Source organism: Bacillus rossius, chromosome 12, assembly GCF_032445375.1.
Source record: "Bacillus rossius redtenbacheri isolate Brsri chromosome 12, Brsri_v3, whole genome shotgun sequence".
Taxonomy (NCBI): domain Eukaryota; kingdom Metazoa; phylum Arthropoda; class Insecta; order Phasmatodea; family Bacillidae; genus Bacillus; species Bacillus rossius.
The window spans coordinates 29,439,430-29,464,566 of NC_086339.1; the positions used below are offsets into that span (position 1 = coordinate 29,439,430).

The 25,137-nt window shown below is 37.3% G+C and overlaps 1 protein-coding gene across 2 annotated transcripts in view; it reads right to left on the bottom strand.

Moving 5' to 3' along the window:
• Positions 1-25,137, bottom strand: part of LOC134537783 (dmX-like protein 2) — a 154,855-nt gene that overhangs the window by 6,765 nt on the left and 122,953 nt on the right. For both annotated transcript variants that reach the window (XM_063378583.1, XM_063378584.1), the window contains exons 50-58: positions 24,547-24,745; positions 22,744-23,002; positions 21,720-21,844; positions 20,387-20,552; positions 11,424-11,484; positions 9,867-10,075; positions 8,408-8,552; positions 5,033-5,250; positions 988-1,187 (exon numbers count right to left, since the gene is read on the bottom strand). In XM_063378583.1, coding sequence (XP_063234653.1) covers positions 988-1,187; positions 5,033-5,250; positions 8,408-8,552; positions 9,867-10,075; positions 11,424-11,484; positions 20,387-20,552; positions 21,720-21,844; positions 22,744-23,002; positions 24,547-24,745 — 1,582 coding nt within the window. The remainder of the gene's footprint in view (positions 1-987; positions 1,188-5,032; positions 5,251-8,407; positions 8,553-9,866; positions 10,076-11,423; positions 11,485-20,386; positions 20,553-21,719; positions 21,845-22,743; positions 23,003-24,546; positions 24,746-25,137) is intronic.

Genomic DNA, 25,137 nt, shown 5'->3' on the forward strand with positions numbered 1-25,137 from the left:
TATTGTGTAGAATACAGCTTACTTGAAAAGCAGAAACCAAAACTTTGTGAGTTCAACCGGACAAATTGTTCATCATCTGTTTATAAGTTTAAAGATTTTACACACATACTACGAACATACACGACTTGAACCTTTTTGAGAAGTTTTACCGGTTAAAACCAGCAAGTAAAACACTCGAGGTACCTTCAGAAGCTTCCTAGTCGATATACATGGAGAAGATGGAGTAAGGAAAACCGCAGTGACATACTTGAAGGTACTACAAACATACATGACTTGAACCTTTTTGAGAAGTTTTACCGGTTAAAACCAGCAAGTGAAACATTTGAGGTACCTTCAGAAGCTTCCTAGTCGATGTACACGGAGAAGATGTAGTAAGGAAAAGCGCAGTGACATACTTGAAGGTACTACAAACATACATGACTTGAACCTTTTCGAGAAGTTTTACCGGTTAAAACCAGCAAGTAAAACATTTGAGGTACCTTCAGAAGCTTCCTAGTCGATGAACACGGAGAAGATGTAGTAAGGAAAAGCGCAGTGACATACTTGAAGGTACTACAAACATACATGACTTGAACCTTTTCGAGAAGTTTTACCGGTTAAAACTGGCAAGTAAAACACTCGAGGTACCTTCGGAAGCTTCCTAGTCGATATACATGGAGAAGATGGAATAAGGAAAACTGCAGTGACATACTTGAAGGTACTACAAACATACATGACTTGAACCTTTTTGAGAAGTTTTACCGGTTAAAACTGGCAAGTAAAACACTCGAGGTACCTTCGGAAGCTTCCTAGTCGATATACATGGAGAAGATGGAATAAGGAAAACTGCAGTGACATACTTGAAGGTACTACAAACATACATGACTTGAACCTTTTTGAGAAGTTTTACCGGTTAAAACTGGCAAGTAAAACACTCGAGGTACCTTCAGAAGCTTCCTAGTCGATGTACACGGAGAAGATGGAGTAAGGAAAAGCGCAGTGACATACTAGTAGGCGCCGTGCGGCGCAACGTCTCTCTCGGGCAGCTGCCGGACCTTCATGGAGCCGTCGGCGCCGCACGAGAACAGTCGGCCCGCCGCGTCCACCTGCAGCTGCGTCACGCCCTGGCCGATGTTCTTGAAGAAGCTGGAGCGGGCGTGCTCGCCGGGGAAGGAGTACAGCAGGCTGTGCATCGACAAACCCCACACCTGCAACCAACAAGTCACACCCTCATATCCCCGACATCAGATTGCGGGCAATGACAAGACACGTGAAAAATTTGTGATCACGACGAACTAGAAAAATAATGTGATTTCTGATGCTTTGAAGTTGAAACGTGATTTCCTGATATTTCTCATCTTTATGCACAAAATCCCTACAATAATAGGCAATCATTTTATGTTTTCACGAGTTTCTCGGCCAAAGTACCTCAAAAAACGGTGCATCGTAGAGAAAAAAATGCATAGAATAAATAATCTCTTTGCAAAATTTCATAATGAACGAATTTGGTCTCTTTAAAAATTTTCGTCTCTATAACCTTTCCAATTTTTAATGTCAAATCTCCGTATGCCTTGCAGTGCTGCTGTTTTATACTTATTCCGCTGTAACTCCAAAACCTTCTGAACAGTCGGCTACGTTGAAGACATGACAATAAGTTATTATTATTTTTTTTTTTTTAGATATTTATTCACAAAACAAAAGCACTCTTAAAAAAAAAAACCTCTTTTTGTTGCAAATTTTGTAAAAAATAATAATAATAAAAAAACCTCACAGCTGTTCTGTGACAATGGATGTTAAAAAATTCACCCGAAAATTGGTGGAACTTAGCAGCGACCAGCACCAAGTTGTGTCTTAGACAATCATGTTAAGTTTGAATGACTTGTAAGATACACAAAGCTAGGAGAAAGTTTTGGCCACATTCAAACAACAGCCCTGCAAAAAAAAAAAAAAAATACAGTGACATTTCAAGCTCCAAGCACAAACACTAAATGTGAAACATACATACAAACAATTGGTCTTTTTAAAGACACTAACAACAGCTTTTAAAAAAAAAATTGTGTGGAGTCCATGTGCAACAGAAGTGAAAAGTCTTGCTAATCAGGTATAAATAGAGATAAATTATTAGCATTTTTTCAATAGAACAAGAGATAATAATTGATAATAGAAAGGATGCGGGTATATGATCTCAAATGAAAAACTTTTCCACACGAATAAATAAATTGAATATTCTTAAAATAAAAACAGTACTAAAATTTTTTTCTCGTACATTTAAAACACACAAAGTACAATTAAATTTGATTTTAAATAATTCTTAAATTTGAAGCTTGCTGATAATTAAGTAGTTTATGCAGCTCAATTAGGTAATTGTACATACGGAGTGGAGTCTGAGGTAGGTATCTGGAATGTGATAGTGACAGCATGGCATACGAACCGGACCTAGTAGCTCACATGTGATCGGAATTTTCGTAACGCTCAAAAAGTGTTGCCTCCTCAGCACAGAAGTTACACTTTAAAAATAACCCCCTTCTTAAGGTCTCTCGCAATGAGATAAGAATGGCGCATTAATGAAATACAGGAGTGGGGGGAGGGTGAGAGAATGAGAGTGACCAGAGCAAAACCCACCAGCTCACAGCAAGCAATGTCTGTCCTATTTAACACTCGTGAAAAGCCTGGGTTTGAATCCATCAGGAATCAGACCCAGATTTCCTCGGCACGAGGCGAGTGATCCAGCCAATAAACCAATATAGCCCTACGCCTGAGAAGAAAAACCCTTGCAAAAGCGTTCTCGTGCTATGCCAATGGGAAGCACTAAAAATAATGACTATATATATTTCATGTTTTCAAATTCTACTTAACCCCCCATGTCAAAAATCAATGTGTTCAAGCATGAAAATAATGACCATCAGGACAAAAATAAATCAGAAAAAAAAAAAAAAAATTGGTAGTCTGTAAAGTCGGTTTACGGACGATAGTTTAACGTGACAACGTCATAACAAAACATTGACAAAATTATTGCATACTCTTATGAATAAAATTGAATCATATTTATTGAATTATCACTATTTTGTATGGATACAAAGAAGGAGTGAAATGAAATCTACAATTTCATTGATACATTTACTTTTATTTGCACTCATTAATTCAAATATGTTTTATTACTTTAACGAAGAGATTACTTTAACTATAACTTTTATACAAGATTGCAATTAACTTCTTCCAATCTGTGTTATTCTGTTAAGGATAGGACGATGATAGGAAAAGTAGGAAACGAATGGGAGTGTTTCAAGTTTAATGTGCCTCGAAAAAGTCAAATCGATGGTTGTTCCAATCGAGTGGAAGAGAGATAAGATGCGGTGCAAGCGTACAATGAGCGTAACGGGACACAGCGTAACGGGATAATGTGCGTAACGGGACACTTTTTCGTGCGTGCAGCCCGGCGTTCATAGATTTATTATACGTTGTCACGTCAAAAAAAAAAAAAAACTTTCCCAAGACTACTTACCACCAAGTGACACAATCACTAAACAGATAAACGTCAGTGTAAAGTAGAACCTCGTTGAGCCAGATCAATCACAACTGGAGCCAACCAGGAGTACAGTTAGTAATAGATTGTGGGAAAATATCAATATAAGAAAGAATGTACTTACAGAAATATCCTTCATACTGCCACCTGTGTACATCACCTGCAAACTCTTCGTTTTGCCACATGGCATAACTAATTGAATCACGTACAATCCCAGTAAATGCCTACTCAATGTACAGCACAGTTACGATTGTGATAATGATTACGTAAAGCAATAATTATGCTTGTAATTAAAAAAAAAATTTTTTTATTCTTCTAAAATGTTAATATTTTTTAGTTCACCTTGATTACTAATTATTAAATATTTATTTGTTTCAATAATCAGTCCGGCTAGCATACAAGATCTTTTTGGTCCCGTTTGAAGTTCGGCTCCTGGAATTCAGTTCCGGTCTAAACAATAAACAAAAAAGTTATATTTCCTGATAAAAATTTCTCAACTGAATAAATTTTTGATACAAAAAACTTGAACTTGGTACATGAACCAAGGCACTGTTGGAACTACAAGTTTGGAATCGTCACATGCTAAACCTCCGGCATCTGATGAAGCCCAAATAAAATTAGCCCATCCATACCTGCCAGAGTCCGTTGTTTATCAACGACGTGGTGAAAAGGCTGAACCGGGGGATTTTTTTTCCAACCCACTGATTGCATGAGGAAAACACAAATCACTAATCAACATTTATTTACACTAAATAAGTATCCTGTAACGGTGGCTACAGAATCAGTACTACGAATTCCCAGTGTCTTTTTTTTGTTTCCCACAGCCTTCCAGAGTAATTTAATAGATTTTTCCATGTGCTAAAATACTATAATTCCCTCACATGTGCACCACTCGCCAAAACTGCAATGCATCTATCAAAAACAGCATCAAAATGATACCGACTGTGATAAAGTGTACAGTGTACAAATGACTGTCAATTGTTCGCAGTGTTATTTAAACTATCTGACTGCCAAGTTACGTTATTTCTTTTCCTTAAGGGGCCCGCCTACCCGGGCACACACACGGCGTGCAGAGCTTCAGGAAAAACAATGCGATTTCTAAACTAGTCAAGATATCCGGGTGGAGTCTGCTTACGAAAGGCATTTAAGAGTTCGCCGAGGACCGAAAAGTACTTTTGATTTCGGATTAAAGTTTTAAACTGTATTTTTAGAAGAGTTAAAATGGCTGAAACCCATGTTTTCAGAGTAATTTTTAGGCATGAAACAACACACACAGGCCCTTGAAAGCACTTAAGGGACTTGCATTACCCCTTCATCTTCATTTCTCCGCAATATAATGTTATGGTCACCGGCTCAAATTTCACAGATGTCCTGTGACGACGAGAAGACTGCGTGCCAGTCCAGAGAGGCGACACCGCGCTAGGAGCACCGGCGAGCGTCGCGCTCATCATCCAGCCTCACTAACACACATACTACACCCCTGACGAGGCGGGCCCCTCAAGCGGCGTGGAGAAACAACAGCCAGCGCACCTTGATGTCCCCGTCGGCAGCACCGGTGACGAAGAACTCCTCCCCGGGGTCGATGGCCAGACACTTGACCGGGGACTCGTGGGCCACGAAGCGGTGCCGCAGCTGCCTCTGTCGCACGTCCAGGATGCACACTGCGCCCTTCTTCCCCGCCGAGATTATCAGCTGGTGCTGGGGCGCGTACACCAGGCTGGACGCCCCTTGCTCGTGGCACACGAACGCTACGCCGCCAAACCCGTTCATCTCATTGAAGAGTTCAGCGCAAGTTGCCTTGCAACAGCAAGTAGTCACTGCATAAGGACTACCACACCTATCAAAAATGTATTAAACACAAGAAAAATCCACGTTTCATATTTCTAACAGTCTTGCTACAAATTCTAAGCGAATCTATTTCAGTAACTTGAAATAAATTAATTTTTTTACAATCCTTTTTATTACAGGTTAGTTTTTACATACTTAAAAAGCTACACCGCGAAACCAGCAACAAAACCCGTTCATCTCATTAAATGTTCGGACTTTGTGACTTATGTCCTTGTTGTTGTGTGAAGTGTTACTTGTGCCCCCTTTTGGCGTGTTGTATAAACAGTTCGGCAAGATGGCGGGCCGCGTGCAGTCGGGTCGTTTGATTTGTATTTGTCTATCGTTTCGTTGTCAGAGCTGTATTCACTAAATCAGACTTTTAATATATTTATGGTCCTCCGGAAGAAATTCGTTGAAACAAAGAACATTAAAGTTCAGCACAAGTTGCCTTGCAACAGCAAGTAGTCACTGCATAAGGACTACCACACCTATCAAAATGTATTAAACAAAAGAAAAATCCACTTTTTATATTTTTAACATTCTTGCTACAAATTCTAAGTGAATCTATTTCAGTAACTTGAAATAATTTTGTTTTTTTACAATCCTTTTATTACAGAGGTTAGTTTTTACATACCATACTTAAAAAGCTAAACTAAACATGAAAAAATGTTACATGAAATAGATCTACCATTAGCAGGAATACAACAATTTTGAAGTCAGAAAGCTAAAACCTTTTTCAGAGTTAATTTACACACAATTTAAGTGTAAAGTTTCTCACTATTTATATTTGATGTACAACTATGAACTGAAGTGAGGCATTAAGAAAGAAAATTTATCAGAGTCTGGGCTTTAAATTTAATACTAGACTGCCAAATATTCAGTGTGTGCATATTTGGCCAGTCAACACCTGGGACATTGAAGTCACTAACTAATAGTAGTTTATCTTGAGAACTCACTATTTTATATTTAACCTTCAAGATCTTCTAAGTATGATACATATGTTGAAGGTGTTGTTTGAGGAAGAATGTAGATGTTACTGAGTGTTAGAATTTTGGTTCGAGAGGTTTTAATTTTTACCCAAACAGCTTCAATTCCTGGGTGGTCAAATTCTTGTGTTGGCAATGCCAATATAAATTTATGTATTTTGATGGTTATTAATACCCCACCACCTCTTTCCATCACAGTTAGATATGGATCCCTGTCAGATCTGAAAATAGTGTAGTTATCATTGAAACAGTGGGAGTTTATACTGGAGTTATTAAACCACGTTTCAGTAAGACAAATTAAATTGTGGTCTGTACGCAAAAATGTTATCGAAAAATTCAACTGATTTTGTTCTTAAACCTCATACATTTTGATAATAAATAATTCACTCACAGGGATTAGGCATGCACTAAGACAGATAATGGATTAAGGTGCTCCACCAGGCACGTTGTTGGAAGAATGGTCATTCATATCAAGAGAAGACTTGCTAGTTAATGCTGATTCATGATCTGAAAGAGTGGATATGCGGTTTTTTGAAATTTGATGAGTATTAAGTTTCCCGTAGAATGGACTGATAAGGCAGCCACTAGGCCAGAACATGGGTGTTACGAATCCTTTCAAAATCTTTATCTAGATCTGTTATGTGGAAAGATGTGTATGTATATATTTAGATCTAGATTTAACAACTTTTACTTGGGCGAGATTTAATTAATTAGCAATATAATCCACTATTTCTTTTGCTTGGACTGGGGGGGTCAAAACGTGTTACAAATGTAGCTTTAGTACTTTTAAAGACTGTTTTTAACGAGGAGATATTTCTTATACCAACTTACATTGGTGTTTTCCTTCTTTCATTACAGGCTGTCTTCCCTTCCTGACCAACTTTTTGCTTAAGCTTGTGTTTGCATTAAACTTCAGTGATGTCTACTTTGCCATCAGTTTATTTGTTTGGAGAGTAGTTCATGCTGATGCTGATGTCGCGGAAAAACCACCGCGTTGCGCGTGGGTCAGCCGCGGTCGCCAGGCAGGACGACAGATGTTTCAACATTCCTTGTCGTCTGTTCTCCAGTCTTGTTTCCCGTGGAATTCCCTGTTGCTTGGCTATATGAATTTTTATGATCAATTTGATTTTTTAACCCTCATTTCTTCTGTTCAGTTTGTGATGTACCCACATTTTTTTATTTGAATGGCTTCTTTTAAGTTTGCAATTTCATTTCTGGAGTAATCTAATAATGTCTTCAATACTTGGTTTTCAATTTTGAGATAAGTCTATTTTGATATTCACAACTTTTACAAGATCAACTAATTCAATAATCTTGCTCAATTCCATGGACATAGGTGACAAGGGTGCAGATACAGATGTAGCTAATTCATTTTGTTTCAATGAAATCTTCAGAGGAGAGTTCTTATTTGAGGTAAAGTCAGTATCAGGCAAAAGTTTGATTGATAAGATATCATGATTAGTAGACATTTCACATCCAGTTCTCGATTTGTTTTCTTCGTCTGAGATCTGAACATGTTCGAGTTTAGTTTTTTGATGAGGTCAGATTCAATGATAGTTACATAACTATATGGTAAAAACCCCGAGAAATTGGGCTGATGAAACAATGAAGGATTAATTGTGATTAATTCGCTGCATGGATAACTCCCGACACACATCCACTACGAACACACAGCCACGACTCAAAAGATTGACTTGATGTTATAAGTGGGAAAATGTTATAAACTGAACGGTTACAACAAATTGATATACTAGGCTGGCACCACTTAGTACTAACAAGATATTAGGCCAACTTTTAACACTCCAACAAAATAGGTAAAAACATTCTGAATGTGAAATTATGAGCCACTCAGATAGTTATACAACCAAATTAATTTGCATTACAAGGATAATCTAATGCAAACCCAAGCTTGAATTATATTATAACACATGGCTTACTCTAGCATATGTGGTCATTACACTCATCACTCTGCTACAGAAAATACACAAGAATTTTGTATTAGTTTTACATTGTTTTGTCAATTAGCTGCATGTTAGTGTTAGTTCCACTATGCCAACCAAAAGTTACTTATTACGACAACAACACTACTCACACTGAAGCATAGCTTTCTTTATCGGCAGTAACGTGTCCCAGAGAACGACGTTCTTGCCTTCCGAGCTGTGGCCTGCAGTAGCTAGCATACTGCACGAACTCAGGAACACAAAGTCACTCGTCCCTTTATTGTGACATTGGACAGTCTGCAAATAGAAACAAACACGTTTGTTAAGACTCTTTGAATGGCAAGCATAAATATATATGTAGGTTATATGCACAAGTTATATATAAACCTGTGTTTATTAAAATTTATGTTTCCAGCCTACAGCCTGTTCAGCACAGAATTGACAACAGATATAAAGATTGATAATATCAGAAAATTCAATCAGATCACAAAGGCAAAATTTGCAAATGTTTATTCGTGGCACTAACACTGTTACTTTATTTACATCACCCCCCATAAACTCTGGCTAAAATGACTAGATGCTTGAACTTATTCAAACCTACTTATTTATGTTAAGTACTTCTATGCGATGAAAACATCATTATTCTATCTATTACTAACCATACATAAACATAAATACAGAGAAACTTAAAGATTATGGATATATTAGCATGAAATACTGCTAAACAAAATGACGTTTTAAGCAAAAGGGAAGCATAAGGGTAGTATAAGAATAGTAGTGCCTTAACTACGTACATAATTCTAAATTAGTTTATCAAACACTTGTCACTGCCATGGTGAGGAATAGGGTATGAAACAAACGTCGGTACATTTATAAAGAAAGATAAACACCAATAACAAGCAATTACAACTGAACTAGGCAGAGCCCAAATGTACCCACTGAGTAAGTTCATCAAACATACATGGTAAATAGAGCAAATCCATTGAAACCATCATCTTCTTTCTTTGGGAAACAATAAATTTCATTTTAAGACTTGCATCACCAAACTAATGATACTGTGATTAATGAAGTTTCATTTCATAAAAATAATGAGCGCCAGAAATTTCTAATTACAAATAGTTATTTTGTTTTTACATGTAAGATTAATCTATGATTATGATTAAAATTTACTAATACTCTATATTTATGTATATATTCAGGCAGATACAAAATTTTTTTTTTCAAAATTAAAACTTTAATGGTTTAAGAAAATGCACTTCCAACTTTATTTCATATTTTTCATTTTACACCACACTGTTATGGTTCAATATATAGCTCTCTTTTTAATTTTACTGTATCCTGCATAGATTTTTCTTTGGATTCCTATGAAGTGTAAAAAAAAAAGTTTCACTGTATGTGTTAAAAATTTCATAAAGCAATTCCCTATTACTAGGGAAGACACACGTGAAAAATAAAAGTTGAAACAAATAAAAAAAACTTGCTCTCCTGGAAAAGTTACAATTTTGGGACATGATGTCTTTTACCTCCGGGGTGAAAAAAATATATATATAAAGAAATTGCCAGTTCGAAGGCGGTAACTTCTGCCAAAGACACTGGACAGTGGACACTCACGAAGAACGGGCGGCTGGCGAAGGAGCCCAGCCCGACCTGCCACAGGCTCAGGTTGCCGTCGCCGTCGGCCACGCCGAACTTGTTGCCGTGCTCGCTGAAGCGCAGGCGCGTCACCTTGGCGAACGTGCCGGCGGGGCGGGGCACAGCAACGTGCTGCGCATGGCCCCACTCCCACATCTGCACGGACCCGTCCTGCGAGCCGGTCAGGTCTAGGGGGGGAGCGAGACAGCAGTCGTCAGAACAGTCCGCCCCTTCGGACACTCTCCACGCCATCAACATGCGACTGTGACCAGATGATGCTGATTGTTTTTTTTTTTTTAATTTTATGTTCATGTGATGGACAACACAGCTTGACGCTAATTACAGTCTTCAGTCCGGCACTACCGGATAAGTGATTTTTTTTCCAGATTATCAAACTTCAATATAGATTTTAAAGACTACCAACAAAATGATGACATGATTACAAGTTGTAATAAACTGCATCGTAGAAAAAATAAAGAGAAAGAATCATTGGTCTCCAAATAATCATTACAATTAATAAATGTTAAAGATTTTGTAGGGATATTCTAAAAGCCTATATTACACACACACAGACACAGACACACACACTTCCTTGTTTCTTACAAAAAAAATTAAATTCTGGTATTTTGTAATGATATTCCCCTGTGCAGATCAGGAGAGGTACTGGTCAAAAATTAAAAATCTGTTGCTAATAAAATTAACTTGAAACCTTATGAGTTATGTGCTATGTGTGGATCAACTTTACAGTTATTGGTGTTATGGCCATGTTAACATTTCCTATTTGTTTTTTTTTGTTTTTTTAACCTGGGATTTGAAAATCTGTATGTTAAGGTAACAGAGGAGGAGTCATGACGAGCTTTTTTGAGAGGCCAGTTTCTCTCGATGCTCCTGGTTGTATTTATCAAGTCACCTTCTTGCTTAAAGAAACTCGGGTCTCGCTTGGTCTCCAAATGAGAGTGGACTAACTACTATACAGTGTAATGTTTAAGCTAAACTGCTATGAAGTGTCACAAAACACACTGGCTTATCCTATTGCAATCAAGTAAGGAAGAAAAATAGTTTTAAAACAATGTGCTGAGGAAAACTTCTCGAATAGAAGGAATAATATGAAAATTTTTTAAATTACAGATTAAATTACTCATGCATTATTTGAACACTATTCTAATTTAAAAATGATTTTGGATACACAAAAATCTCTAGCTTTCTTTATAAACCAAGACCAAGACCAAGACCAACATTAGAACAGTTGGAGAGACAGCACATCAGAGTTGTTTGGTGTTCAATTTAAGAACTTGAAACATGGTTGGAGTAAATTGGAGTTTAAGTTCTTTTGGTTACATTTTTCCTTGGTGTACATTTTTGTTGATGTTTGCTTTAGGTTGTAGCTTGGTTTGGAAACATATTTAGGCACACTAGGCTAGAAAACTATCCAGCATTTAGTTTTTGTTCACGTTCGGTTGTACCTTGTTTGAAGACTCAATATTAGGGCAGACTAAGCTAGAATCTGACAAAGTAGTTAATTGATGTTGTACTTACACAGGGGTAGTAAAGGATGGGAGGTGATTCTTCTTATTCCATCCACACGATGTTTCAAAACCTAAACATACAACCCTGGGGTTACAAATGGTTACACTAAATGACTCTTGCAAATCAACGGATACTTTCAACTAATTAGTAAATTTAAAAAAAAGCCAGCCTGGAGTCTGAAAAAAATAACATCAAACCACCAACAACCATTGGTTAAGGATATCTGATGAATTATAGCAGAATCCAAGTAGTCACACTGTTGGTTCAATACTATAATAAGCAAGCCTTGTAACACTGCTAGTGCTAATCCCAGCCATTCAAAAAGAACATATGTTTATAAGTAAAGCTTTATGCAAAATAACATGACTTCTTCTCAGAGTCCTGCAGGCAAAATAAATGAATTCTGGATTCAAAAAAGTCCAACACTCACTTGAACTAATCAACAGATATGCTCTATTTAGGTAACACTACAGTGCAACTACAGTAACAAATATGGCAAAATATTTTTAGAAAAGTAAACTAACCTTTATTTAAAAAATAATATATTTTTTTTAAATGTGCCATCAATTAGATGAACCTTCCCAGTTTTCTGAAATCCACAGTAGTGAAAAATTCCAGAATAGGATACTAATTGACTTTCAATAGTGTTTGCAAACACTAAATTAACAACCAACACACATACCTGTATTCCCAGTTTCTGTGATAGTTTTCTGAATGTGTGAGTGTACAGTTTATATGAAAGTATAACATGTCTTACAAAAGTAAATATTGTTTCAAAATTTATAAAAATTAGTAGCCAGAACTGCTTACACCCTAACATACATTTTTCATTTTAAACTTGAACATATACAATTTTACACGTGGTTAATATTACATGGTGTTTTGAGTTGATAGCAGGATTACAGAGTGTACTACAACAAAGATGCTATTTGAAGACTGCAATGTGGACTTGTTTTAAGAGTAAGTTTTCATATAAACATCAATATAGGATATTAAAACTAAATACTGAAATACCTTGGGGAAAAAATATATCCTTTAAAAAATTTATTTTCCTTTTTAAAAAGCATTAACTTTTCATTAACTATTAATTTTTTTTAAACTCAGAAATAGTCCAAAAGTAACTTACTACATCAACAACTATGCATGTTTCTACTGACAGTTTTCTTACAAATACCTCAGAAAAAAATTTTCCACCATAATATTAGCAACTGATATTCAAACACATGCATTCAACTAAAATACATCATAGCTCATAAGCAAGAATTAAAAAAATTTCAACCGTAGAAATTAAATATCAGCTATGAATTGCTAACTGAAGAGAGAATAAAATAATGTGATGAACAATAAACAGGCAGCAAAAGAATGAACAAATTTGGTGTTCAGAGAAATGCAAACTATTAACAGTAATTACGTACAAAGCTATTAAGAACAAAAATCTAAGTTGAGATGATATACATACAGGCCATTCCAAACAACTGTACTGCCAATGTTTCTCAACAAAGTACTGTAATGACAATGTGTATGTTGATGCATAAAATATCACTGTGTGAAAAATTACTTCGCTACATGTCTGTAAAAATATTCAGTGCTCCAATTGCATGAAGTTATCCAATGAAAATGCAGTGAAGTTTGCAAGAAATATTATTATTTTAAATATTATTAAATTAATGCAACAAAATAAATACTCCCAGGAAATGTACATACAGATATAATAATCATTTTCCTTTGAATAAATTATAATGCAGCTAGAGAAGTTAAAACTATTGGAGTTTTTTTTTAAAGTCTGACTAAACAAAACTAAACTCTGGTGGTATCTATCTATCTATCTATCTATCTAAAAGTTATACGATTAACCACTGAAAATTCCCAGAAAACGTTGAGAAACACTGGATTGCTGAGGACAGATAGATAAAGTGAAGAATTAAGGCTCACCGGTTTCAGCAAATGCCGGCTACGGTCAATGACAATTTGACAGAAGTTTGGGTCATGAGACCCAGGAAAGTTGAGACCTTTCATCTGGTGATAATGTGAGCAAGACAAACAAAGAAACAGCCATCACAAAATGTGTCCTGTAAGTCTGTGTTCCAAGCCATCTACCAACTACTGTCAAAAAAATTAAATTGTGTCAACAGCAACAACAATAATGTGGAAACTTCAAGTGTTTTACCATTAAGTTAATTTACAGATCAAATATTAAGTTAAAACCTTAAGTTAAGAGATTACTCATATTTTTTAAGGTTAATGTTTATCACTGTGTACATGCATAACTTTAAATTAAGTAGAGGTGTAATCCAAACCTTACAAAATAAAAACATGACCACCTGTTAACATGACTGATTTAAAAATCCTACCATTGTACGAGGGTTGTCCGAAAAGTTTCCGACCTCAACATGAAGATGGCAGCACTCGGTTAAAAATATTGGGGATTGTGTTTGCTCATGCTTTGGAACATACCCTCTGAAATTTCAGCCATTTTGGACACGCAGTTGTTTTTTTAACAATTGTTTGAACAAGTCTCTGCAAAATAGTGGTTTACAAAGGTGATGGCCTCCTCATTTGACAAAAATCTCTTTCCTCCGAGCACAACTTATAGCCCAGGAAACAAAAAAAGTCAATTTGGTTTAGATATGGTAGGGAAGGAGGTCAAGCAGTTCAAACCGTAATTTTTATATTTTCGTCATGGCAACTGCTGAGGTGTGAGCTGGTGCACTGTCTTGGTGAATCAAATATTTTTGTTTCTGCAAATGTGACCTTTTGCTGCAATTTCTGCTTTCAGCTTGTCAAGTATTGATGAGTAGTATTCTCCTGCCATGTTTTTTCCTTTTTCAAGATGATTAAGACAATTCCATGAATATACTAGAAAACAGTCTCCACCACTTTCCCGGCCAAAGAACAGTTTTTCTGTTTTTATCGGGGCTATTTTCCCCTTCACAATTTTTGGTGTCGCAAACGTTTGTCACCCAAGCTGGTACGGCCATGTTTGAATTCAGCTGCCCAAAATATTACTGTGGTAAATGATGATGCAGAGTCCTAGTACGTTAATTTAGCGTAGGCATATAGCCTTTTAAAAAACAAATATTCAATGACAGCTCGATACTCAATTTTCCATTTTCACAAAAACACGTGCATCGACTCACATGATTGTTAAAAAACAAATGCACGTCCAAAATGGCTGAAATTTCAAAGAGTATATTCCAAAGCATAAGCAAACACATTCCCCAGTTGTTGTTGACAAGTACTGCCATCTTCATTCTGTCGGAAAATTTTCAGACCAACCTTCATGTATGTTTCCTATTAGTGAGAAATGTCTAGTTTCTTAGATAGTCAATCCTCATTATTTTGGTACATTTCCATCTACATAAATATTAACCTACAAAAGATTTTGATGAATCTTTTTAATTAAATTACTATAACACCAGGTAACCAAGGAGGTGGACAAGAAAAAAGAAAACAATACTAGCCTGTGACATGTGAAATTTAAAGTCAAGAATAACAAAACTCTATGCATGAAAGATGTTCATAAATTTCGAAGCTATAAAGCCTCTAATTAACAGTAGAATACTTCCAGGATATTTAAATGCTATTTTGAGAATATTTCCTGCATTCACAACTTTCCACCATATCAGAGGCTTCAGAAAACAGAATACAGATTTAAGTCATAAATAATTGAGGAGGTAAGCACCAGAGGCGGACGGAGCTTCAAATTTTGTGAAAAGGGAGGACGACTGCAGGTTTAGTGGTGGTATGGAACATGCTTCCCCTCATTGTTAAATGAGCGACCTAAATTGGGAAAAGGAGGAGCCCTTTAAAGGCTATTTTAACGAGTTTCTGACATCTTAAAATTCACTACCAAAAAATACAGTTTCAACTGATTTTTATAATTACTCTGAATTTAAAAAAAAATTATACACTGTATAGTAGAACTTAAAAATGTAAAATAAATAATATATAAAAATAAATTTACATAAAAAATTGAGCCACCATCAAAGGTTAGCTGCAGACGGGAGTAGATTATCTTTTATATCTCTCTATTATTTTTAAAATCATAGTGGGTTATGGTGAGAGGAAAGGGAGGCAATTGCCCATATTGCCTCATAGGACCGCCACAGGGAGGCACCCTTCTAGCAGGAACATAAATTGAAGATTCTTTAATTTTCAAACATTTCTCTGTTAGTGTGTTGTTATTCAAACAAAACAAGAGAATCCCATCTTGTTACTGTACATACTAATATTTACACAATTGGTCTATAGCAAATATTTTCAGGAGAAATCAAATTGGAGGAACTCTCTCATGCCAAGGATTGTTTTTATTTAATTTTATAAAAACAAAACACAAAGTTCAATGTGAGTACAGAGTATATTTTGACAACTAAACCCTTTTTAGTTGGCTTGCAGAGCATTGTTTGAGTTCCAATGGCTAAGCATTGTATTTAACATTGCTCCTACTAACACTGGTCTGCCATGTACAGTGTTACACTCTTTATAACTTTGCTTGCTTTTCAGAAAAACATTTTTTTTTTAGAGTATTACGTCAAAAACTATATCTGCTACTTAAAGCATAACTATTTTTAGTCTGTTACAAAAATCACTGATATTTTTTCTATAACACATATTTGTAAAATGAATGGGTGCATTGAGGCTCAACGTATCAACAACAAAGTTATTAGAGATGTTTAGGTAGTGGTGTGGGGGGTGTGGGGGAATACAGGAACACCTCGGGACAACCGACCTACTCCTGGCAAAATCCGCCACACTTCCCACTAGTGGAAAAACTCAGGTTTGGCCTCTCTGGGAAATGATCCTGATCTTGTTTAAGAAGGAAGGTGAGTGATCTTACTACTCAACCACCGTAGTACCCACATGTTCGTACAGTAACGAGATGGAACCCCACTCCTCAGTTTTACCATGAACTTACGTAATTTTAATACCCCAAGTTTCCTATCAGAATTCAAGAAAACACTAAAACTGTATAAGACTTTGTTTCATAACAACAAGTGGTTTCTCGTACATCACACTGAAATCATATTTAAATAACAAGGTTTGAGGGTGTCACTGCCTTTTCCACCCCTCCCATTAATCAGTTTTGACTAGCCTTGCACAGTTCCCAGATTTTTTGGTTCCTGCCCAATTAGAACGGAATGAATGGCTTGAAGAACCAAAGAATCCCGAATCAAAGAGCGTCTGATTTATAAGACAACTCAGAATAAAAAAAATTGTTAGAATTGTACATTACCACATTTACACGTGAAATAATTTTACTTATCATTCAGTCTCATAAAATTAAATGATTTTTGAATTTTAGCTCGTAATTTTTTTTTACGCTAAATAGCTATGCAATTTAACTGGCAATATAATTAAATATTTTTTCTACAGGTGTTGGATGAGTTTACCAAGTGTATATTGTATATTGTGTATTTTGTGCATAACAGCATGACCATTTTTGACTTGTTTTTATACAGTAAGCAGAAGAGAAAACAAAAAGGGTCACCTACAACATGTGCCACTTTAAAAGCTTTACATTTACACCCAACTACAGCTTGTGCCACAAAACAGCACTAACATAGCCATAATAATTTGTGCCACCAAGAATCGATGCTTAACACAACTACTGTATAGCTTGTAAACATTAATAGTGCTACTTACAGATATAAAACTTGTTCAATATCAGTCATTGTTACCCCCAAGCCATAGCTACACCAAGAAAACCCATGTAACAAGTTTTAAATGAGCTGATCACGGTGTAAGTATTATTTTTGCTTCCCTTTTAACGGTAGGTAACTTTAATAAAATACAACATGCAACTGTCAAGAGGTACATAGGCAAATGAGAGCCTGTATTATCACTATACAATAGTAAAAAAAAAAATAATTTAAGTTCTTCACTCTTTGGCTCCCAATGAAAGTTCTAGAAAGCATTAAATATTTACTAAAGATAAAATGAACATCACAGCAGAATGCAGATTATCTATGCTAATCCAGGGGAGATGTGCCATAAATTATCCAACAGTGTGGATAATCCAATAAAAAAATCCAAGCAGGGGCAAATGTAGAACAAAGGAGGTATCGTGCTGCAATTTCGCATGCGTACCTCAATCTAAGTGAGCAGTGCAGTGGTTCAAGGAGTGTACTGAAGTTGTTCCAAACCACCTCAACAGCAATTTCCAAATTTATGAGTCTTATCTCAATGTAATTCTTTTGACTAACTGGGGAGTATAAATTATAGTAGTGACAATATAACACCTGAAGTTAATATTACCGTATAAACCCACGTACCACCCGCCCCCGGGTAAGACCCGCACCCTTATTTTTAGAATGCCATGGTGGGAAAAAATGTTTTTATTGCAAATCTGCATGGAAAAAAAAAAATAATTTAGTCGTGATCCCTTTTCTTTTCAACCAGTAACAAATCGTAAAGAATTACCAAAAACGTACTATGCTACTTATTACAGCCTCGGCATTTGCGTTAAAAGTGTACAGAAGGCAGGCTACTGCAATGTGGCAACTTCGCGCGAGTAGAACGTGGCATCGGCGCGCGCGAACGATAACAACACGCTGTGTATGCGCGTGACCTTGCCCAGCTCCCAGCTGTTTACAGTTACAATCATCCGCGTCCATTATCGTGCGCTGGGCAATGACCTCGTTCAAACAAAATAAACGATAAAGCACGCGAGTCCGAGCCACGCATAATAAAAACTATTTTTATTGCATACATAATAATAAAAAACCTTGTGCCTAAATGTGGCATATTCTACAGCTTCCGCAGCTTTAACACATGCCTCTGAAATTCTATTACTTTCTCATCGTAGCTTGTCGGTAAACGCTGGCAGATTGTAGTACGCCGCCTCATGGACAAACCCTTTCTTACCATGAACCTGCGCATCCAGTTCCTACTTGCTTTAAAGCCTTCACCCACGCCAAGTTCACGAGCAATTTACAGCGCCTTTGGCGAACACATTTCCGTGCTTACAGCGCACCCGAATTGCCGTCTGTCCTGATGTAGTCGTGGAGTTTTTCCTCTATCTCCGGAAACTTTGCTACCGCACCACGGAACGCACGTCTATCGCCACTGGCCGAAAACAGTTTGTCTTTACTTTTCCTCCAATCCCTCACACATGATTCGTCGACATATTTTCGCCCAGCAACACGGTTACCGATTTCTTCCGCTTCACTGACTATTTTTAATTTTTCCGCAACTGTGAAAGAACGCAACTCTTTACGATTCATTACAATAGTTGCAGCCAACACACGTGTAAAACCACTGGGTACTTTGCAAATGAGGATAGGACAGTGCGTACTTTATTTACTCTATGCGTGGGAGCGCGCGTTTGTAACCAGCGAAGCTGCAGCGTGACAATGCTGTGAGGAATGTGACCTTGACTGTCTGCCGCTTCCTTCCCCTCCTTTCCCCTACTCCTCTTTTCTATCACAGCAATCTCCAGTCGCGCCGGCGTTATTTTGTCACCGCGCTAAAATGGCCCAAGACCCGTGTAACACCCGCACCCTACTTTTTCGAACCTGATTTTTTGAAAAAAGGTGCGGGTGGTACGTGGGTTTATACGGTATTTTGTTGACTGGCAAAAATATTCAATAGGTAATTTTTTAAGCTATCTCTATAATTTTTTTTATATGTTTCTTAAGAATTGACATGAACCCAGGCTATGCCTCCCATGAGTCTGAATGCACCTCGCTCCTTTTTGCCTCGCTACCTTACCCCTCCCACTATCCCTCAGCCAGTTCGAACCTCCCGCCACAACGCGTGTGTGTTTTGAGGCTCGAGAGGCACCCACCTATAATCAAGTTGCATAAAGAAAATAACAGTGTATGTTTTTCTTTGCATCCCTTTTATATTTGCAAGGACGGAGCGTGCCATACGCCCAAACTTATGAATGCACCCGCTTGGGTAGTTTATAGAGTTCTGAACATATAATTTTATTTGTGTCTTATGTCTTAATAAAAATTAATATTACTACAGCAGATGTATAAATATATCTATATTATTTTAAAGGGTTTATTGTGTATGCTCAATAACATAAATTAGAATACGACATACGGAGGGTGCGAAATTGTTTCCCCGTGTGGCCACAACATCTTGACCTTTGGTCAGTCTAGCATCTTCGCCACCCGGAGAAGGAAGCACTGAAGCAGCCATCACAACTCGTCGACTTCACCCCATGAGACACTGATCTGTTGGCATCCGCCATCTTTTTAAACAATCTGAACTCTTTTCTTGTATCGTCGAGGCATACTTCGGGTGGGGGGGCATTTAAAATTAATTGTTTCAATTCCTAACTGGATGTCTGGAATTTTTATGATGAACTACTTTCCAAGATCAGTTCCTGGTGAGTACATAAACCGATTCCATGTATAATTGGCGAGTTCTACCATTTAACTTTTATTCGTGGCTTTGATTAATGTAACATGTAGTGATTATGCTAATAAAACCATTCATACCAGAACTTTGTGTGCACTCCTTTGGAAGGCCACTTGTGTGCCTACATAGGGACCAAAGCTTGTGGGACACCCGGAGAGCCCACGGTTATTAACAGATCCTCGTGATTATAGTCAAACCGAGGGAGGGGGGGGGGGGGGGGTGGGGGGGGGGAGAGAGAGAGAGAGAGAGAGTGTTTCCCTACACTCCTGCGACACATAACGGCCCTGAAAGGGAGGGAAAGAGATGAGCCAGGTTCGCGTGCCCCTTCACGTGATAGCGCCCACACTAACGTAATTACAGTATAGCTATCCCTTTAATATTACCAAACCCCTAACAAACATTAGAATCAAAATAAGCTTATTCTACAATCCTATAGTTGCCGTGAATATGCACCAGCACATAACAGAGTTGACTGTATTATTCGGTTCGATAGGCCTAGTCCTCTCGGACCGTTTGCGAACAGAACACAGCTCACAAGTTTCTGTAGAGCTTCAGAGAGAGCCCGGGGGGATGAACGTCGTCACACGGCCACCTGCACTCACCACGGAGGCCCCTCGGCCGGTCTGCCCGCTCAGCCCCGAGCTGGGCTGCGGGCTGGAGGGAGTGCTGTAGTTCTGGATGTTCGGAGCCGCCGGCTGTGCCAGCATGGGCTTGTCCGACGGCGTCTGTATCACCAGGAACCCTGACGCTGGGTACGACTCTGGCTCCCTGCACGGTTCACAGAAAAACACTTAACGCTACGCCAAATACGGCTACGTAAAACGTAGAGGGCTACAAATAAATACCTGGTTAAACATAATTCTTAAAAACCTTTTAATAAAAATTTTTTTACTGGCTATTTTTTTAATAAAAGGGTATTTTTTTACATATATACAACCAAAATCTAACATGAGAAAATATGAAAAGAAAAATTCTATAATTTGCAGAAATGTACCATTATTTTTTTCTACTTTAATCAACATCAATGCCACCAGACAGTAAAAAAATGTTGAAGGAAATGCAGTAAGTTATAAAATTCAACACTAGTCTGAAGTTTACTAGGTCCATTTTTTTTCTTTAATTTAACCTATTACCATTCTTCAAGATATTGTGCATTGATATTTAAAATTAGTGAACCAAAAATTTACGCAGTTGAATGTTTTACACCATAGATCATTTTTTTTTTTTTTTAAATTTCTGACAGTATATTGTTTTTGACCCTAAACCTCTAGATATGGATTCAAGTAGTACAACATTCCAATTGAGATTCAAATTTGAGAAGATTGGGTTCAGGTTCATCACTAATCAAAATACTTTGTAATCAATACTTGCATTTATGTTAAAAATCTATGACATATCACCTGAGGCTTTCAGAAATTGCATAAAACAACAACAGGAAATATAACCCTATTTCCATCAAAACTTTGTTTTTCCACAAAAAATTTGAAATTTTGCACAAAAAAACCTTAAAATAACCAAAAATAAATTTGTCCCTTTTTGCAAAGTTCACACTTCACTATTTTTTTTAGGATTCCTAACCATGAGTCAACATAGCTAAAAAGGGCAAATTGGTTACCAGAGTTGGACTATTACGAAAGAAAATGTCTGTGGGAAAATTAAGAGCTGGCTACTTATCCCATTTGATATTTGTAAATATTGTGATATTCTATTCAAAATTTGATTAAAAAAAAAAAAAAAAAGACATTATTCGCAGAAGCCTAAAAGATAATTGACTTAATTATTGTGCCAAATTAACTGGGTGGGTAGCAAGTAATGTTAAGGATTGAATCAATTATGTGTGATTACACGACATGATTGAAATAAAAAAGTTTTTGAATCGGCAGGAATGAATGAGCTGCTGACACGAGCACTGTGCGGAGGGTGACAGGGGCTGACCTGTTCAGGTTCATGATGTCAAACTCGCATTCGTCTTCCAGCCATGACGGCAGCTCCAGCAGCAGAGATATGTCCATCTCCTGCACTTCCCTGGGTGTGCACAGCGCAAGGTAGCCAGGAGACGCCTGTTTTAACAAAAAAACATAACTTATTATATTGGTAAAATAAAAACCCTCCATTCTTACTACCAGAACTACGTAATAAAAGGTATCCATACTAACAGCCATTGCCCTTTCCAGCTACACTGATTATTTCTGAATTCTTGCTAGCCATGCTCTTTCAAACAACAAGCAGGTGTTAAGCCTTGTTGAACTTAAGGGGGGATAGAGAGCAACGGAAAGATGCAAATTTGGTTTCAACAGTTTTGAGACCTTAACATTTTTTATATGTAGTTTAATATTGGATATTTGGTTTCGTTAAAGCATAGTACATTACTTAATGGAGTGCCTGAAGTTTATAGTGACGACTGGCTGCTACAACTAGTTTTCCTTGATAACATTAACTCATTAACATTCACTTTTGAATGTACTTTTTAAAGGGCCACTGCAGTATCAGAAACACTCTTGTTCTGTAATCTTTGCCTTAATGAAGGCTAATTTGCAACATTACACGACAAACAATTGTAACGACTTAAATACTATTGAAACCAGGATGACGCCTATCAATTTCCACCTCTCCCCCTTAAGTTGAATTTTGTTCATAAGTCATAATTAATGATTAGCTGGAATGCACCATAAAGGCATGTTAATATGCGACTGCTATTGGGAGAGCAAAAAATTAGACATCCTGTACTCTCAACATAACAGTGCACACAACACAGCAGTAGAAGTAGTAAAAGTAAAACAGTAATAGTGAAAGTATTAATAGCATTAATAAATTTAACAATATTAGTACTAGTAGTAGTAACAATAATAATAATAATAATAATAATAATAATAATAATAATATAAAATATGCAATAAGCCAATAATGTAAAATAGAAGTTAGCTTAAACGTCATGAGAACAAACATTTAAATGACTTACCTGATTCAGACAGAAGGCACAGATGGAATCCTGCTCTTTGTGGATGATTCTGACTGGCTCCGGGAGGCACACGCTTGGCTCCGTCGACACTTTCTCCTCGGCCGTTCTCACGCTGTCCACGACCAGCGGGTTCTCCATCACCGACGAGACGGTGCGTCGCTTCCCGAACACTGCGCGTATGAATATCTCCTGGACGGATTCTTGCCGGACGAGGAACAACCACAGCCGACGCACCGGGGCGGCCGACGCATGCTTCGTGCTGGAATGTGTAACGTGAGCCATCACAGTTTCATCACAAAAAACCAAAGAATAAAAGGAAGTATCACTATGCAGTCAGCATACATAACATGTTAAGCATTACAAAAAAAATAGTGTGCATAAACAGTCTGGAACAAAACTTGAACACCACATCAACTAAATGTGCATACAGGATTGCAGCAATAGAAAAGTTGTGGTACCCAAGTACCTTTATAAGATGTGACTGTAAATTTTGTGGCTTCAAAGATTTTTAGGTTATATGAGCTGGTCCCACACGCCATGTTGCTTATTTCAAATTTCTGTCATTACTATCATTACTATTAAGCAAGAGATTTTCCTGTAAATTTATCACAATGGCTTTATTGCATTTGTTGTTTGGTCGTAACTTTGTTCAACAAGTATTTTGAGGTATAAAAGGTCACGCAAGTGATTGTAATTTTGAACATTTACTTGAATTTTAATCACTATCAGATAATATTTAGTAAATATCTGGTGGCAAAATTTTAGGACAGAATATAAAATACAAGAAAGCTAAAGAGATAAATTTACAGTAAAAGCCCTTAAGTAAATTATTACAAGAAAATAAAAAATTCTACATGGCATTCGAGATTGAGCCTTAACTGGGTTGAGGGTTTCTAGTTGGCTTAGAGTTCTCCACAATCACAGAAGCAGCTGAAGGTATATGTACATACTGTCATATTTTAACTTTAGCCTACTGTGAAATGAAACCACAAATTTTAATGGTCTTTAATCACAGTAAGTAAATAAAAAAAAAACCTGTTTAGTACAACACAAATACATAAAAAAATTGGGCATCGAACAATGCATACATATTTTTTGTTTAAACAAATAATACTGCAATAATAAGGCAGAGACAAATGGTTAAATTCAAATTTTAAACAAAGTAAACTCCAGAAAGAAATTAAAGCCACACATGGTATGATTTTTTCCCCTACTGAGCCACTGCTAAAACTGTAACATATGTTTAGTAGCGCTAATAATATGTCTATTTTTGATAAATCCCATATATGAGTAATTTTATATATTCACTAGTCGGGATACCCGCACTTCGCTAAGGCAGTCTGCAGGCACAGCTCATTATACATGCCCCTCCTCAAGGGTGCGCCACTGTCATCGCAAAAGTCGTTGCCATGGATACGCAGAAGGCATTAAAAATGCAAAAGTCCACAGCCATGGAAACGAAGAAACCATAAACAATTAAATGGCGAAATTTCATGAACTCTTGCTAATCTTTTTTTTATGATATATTACAGCTCCGTCCGCGTGGCATCTAGTGAAGAAACACTTATAACTGAACCCCTTTTAATATTACACTTTATACAGATTGCACTTGGTTGTGAAAAAAATGTGGTTTTGTTGTTATATCTCTGGCTCCCATCATCGTAGGGGGATAAAATGTACACCAGTTTTTACGTCTAATAGTAAGCTTTTTAAACACAAATGGTTTCATTAACATCGGTCCAGTAGCAAACAAACAAACAGACAAACTACAGTTTTATGATAGCACCGACGTGGAACACTCACTGGAAGGGGGTGTTGTGCTTCTCCAGCAAGGAGCGGTACTTGTGGATGGCCGGCCCGGTGGCCGTCGTCTCCACGTAGCAGCCCGGGATGTAGTCGGCGGGAGGCGGCCTCCTCGAGTCCAGCTCCTCCCTCAGGATGTCCTGCCAGTGGCTCACCGTCCGCAAAATTCCGTGCACCAGCGGGCTGCTCACCGGGAGCTCTGGAACACGGCGCGGCTACACTCCCCACGTGTTCCACCGCTGAGATGTGATCATTTAAAAAAATATATAAACCCTAACAACTTCAATTGGGTGTTCACGACTTTAGCGCTCTCAGCAGCCACTGAGTGCAAAGGGAGTGCACTATAATTAGTTGCAATAACCAGATATATGTGGCAGAATGCTTCAGATAGTATTCCTTTCACTAACTGGAGGCTTCTTCAAAATCTGTTCCCCCTTACCCCCCCCCCCCCCCCCCCCAACCCACCAACCCTTTTCATTAAAAATCATATTTTGTATTGAAGACAAAGAATAAATACAAAAATATTGCACTTGCACAAAAAAAAATAATTTATGCATTTGGTAAAATAAATAAGTATTAAAAAAAACATAC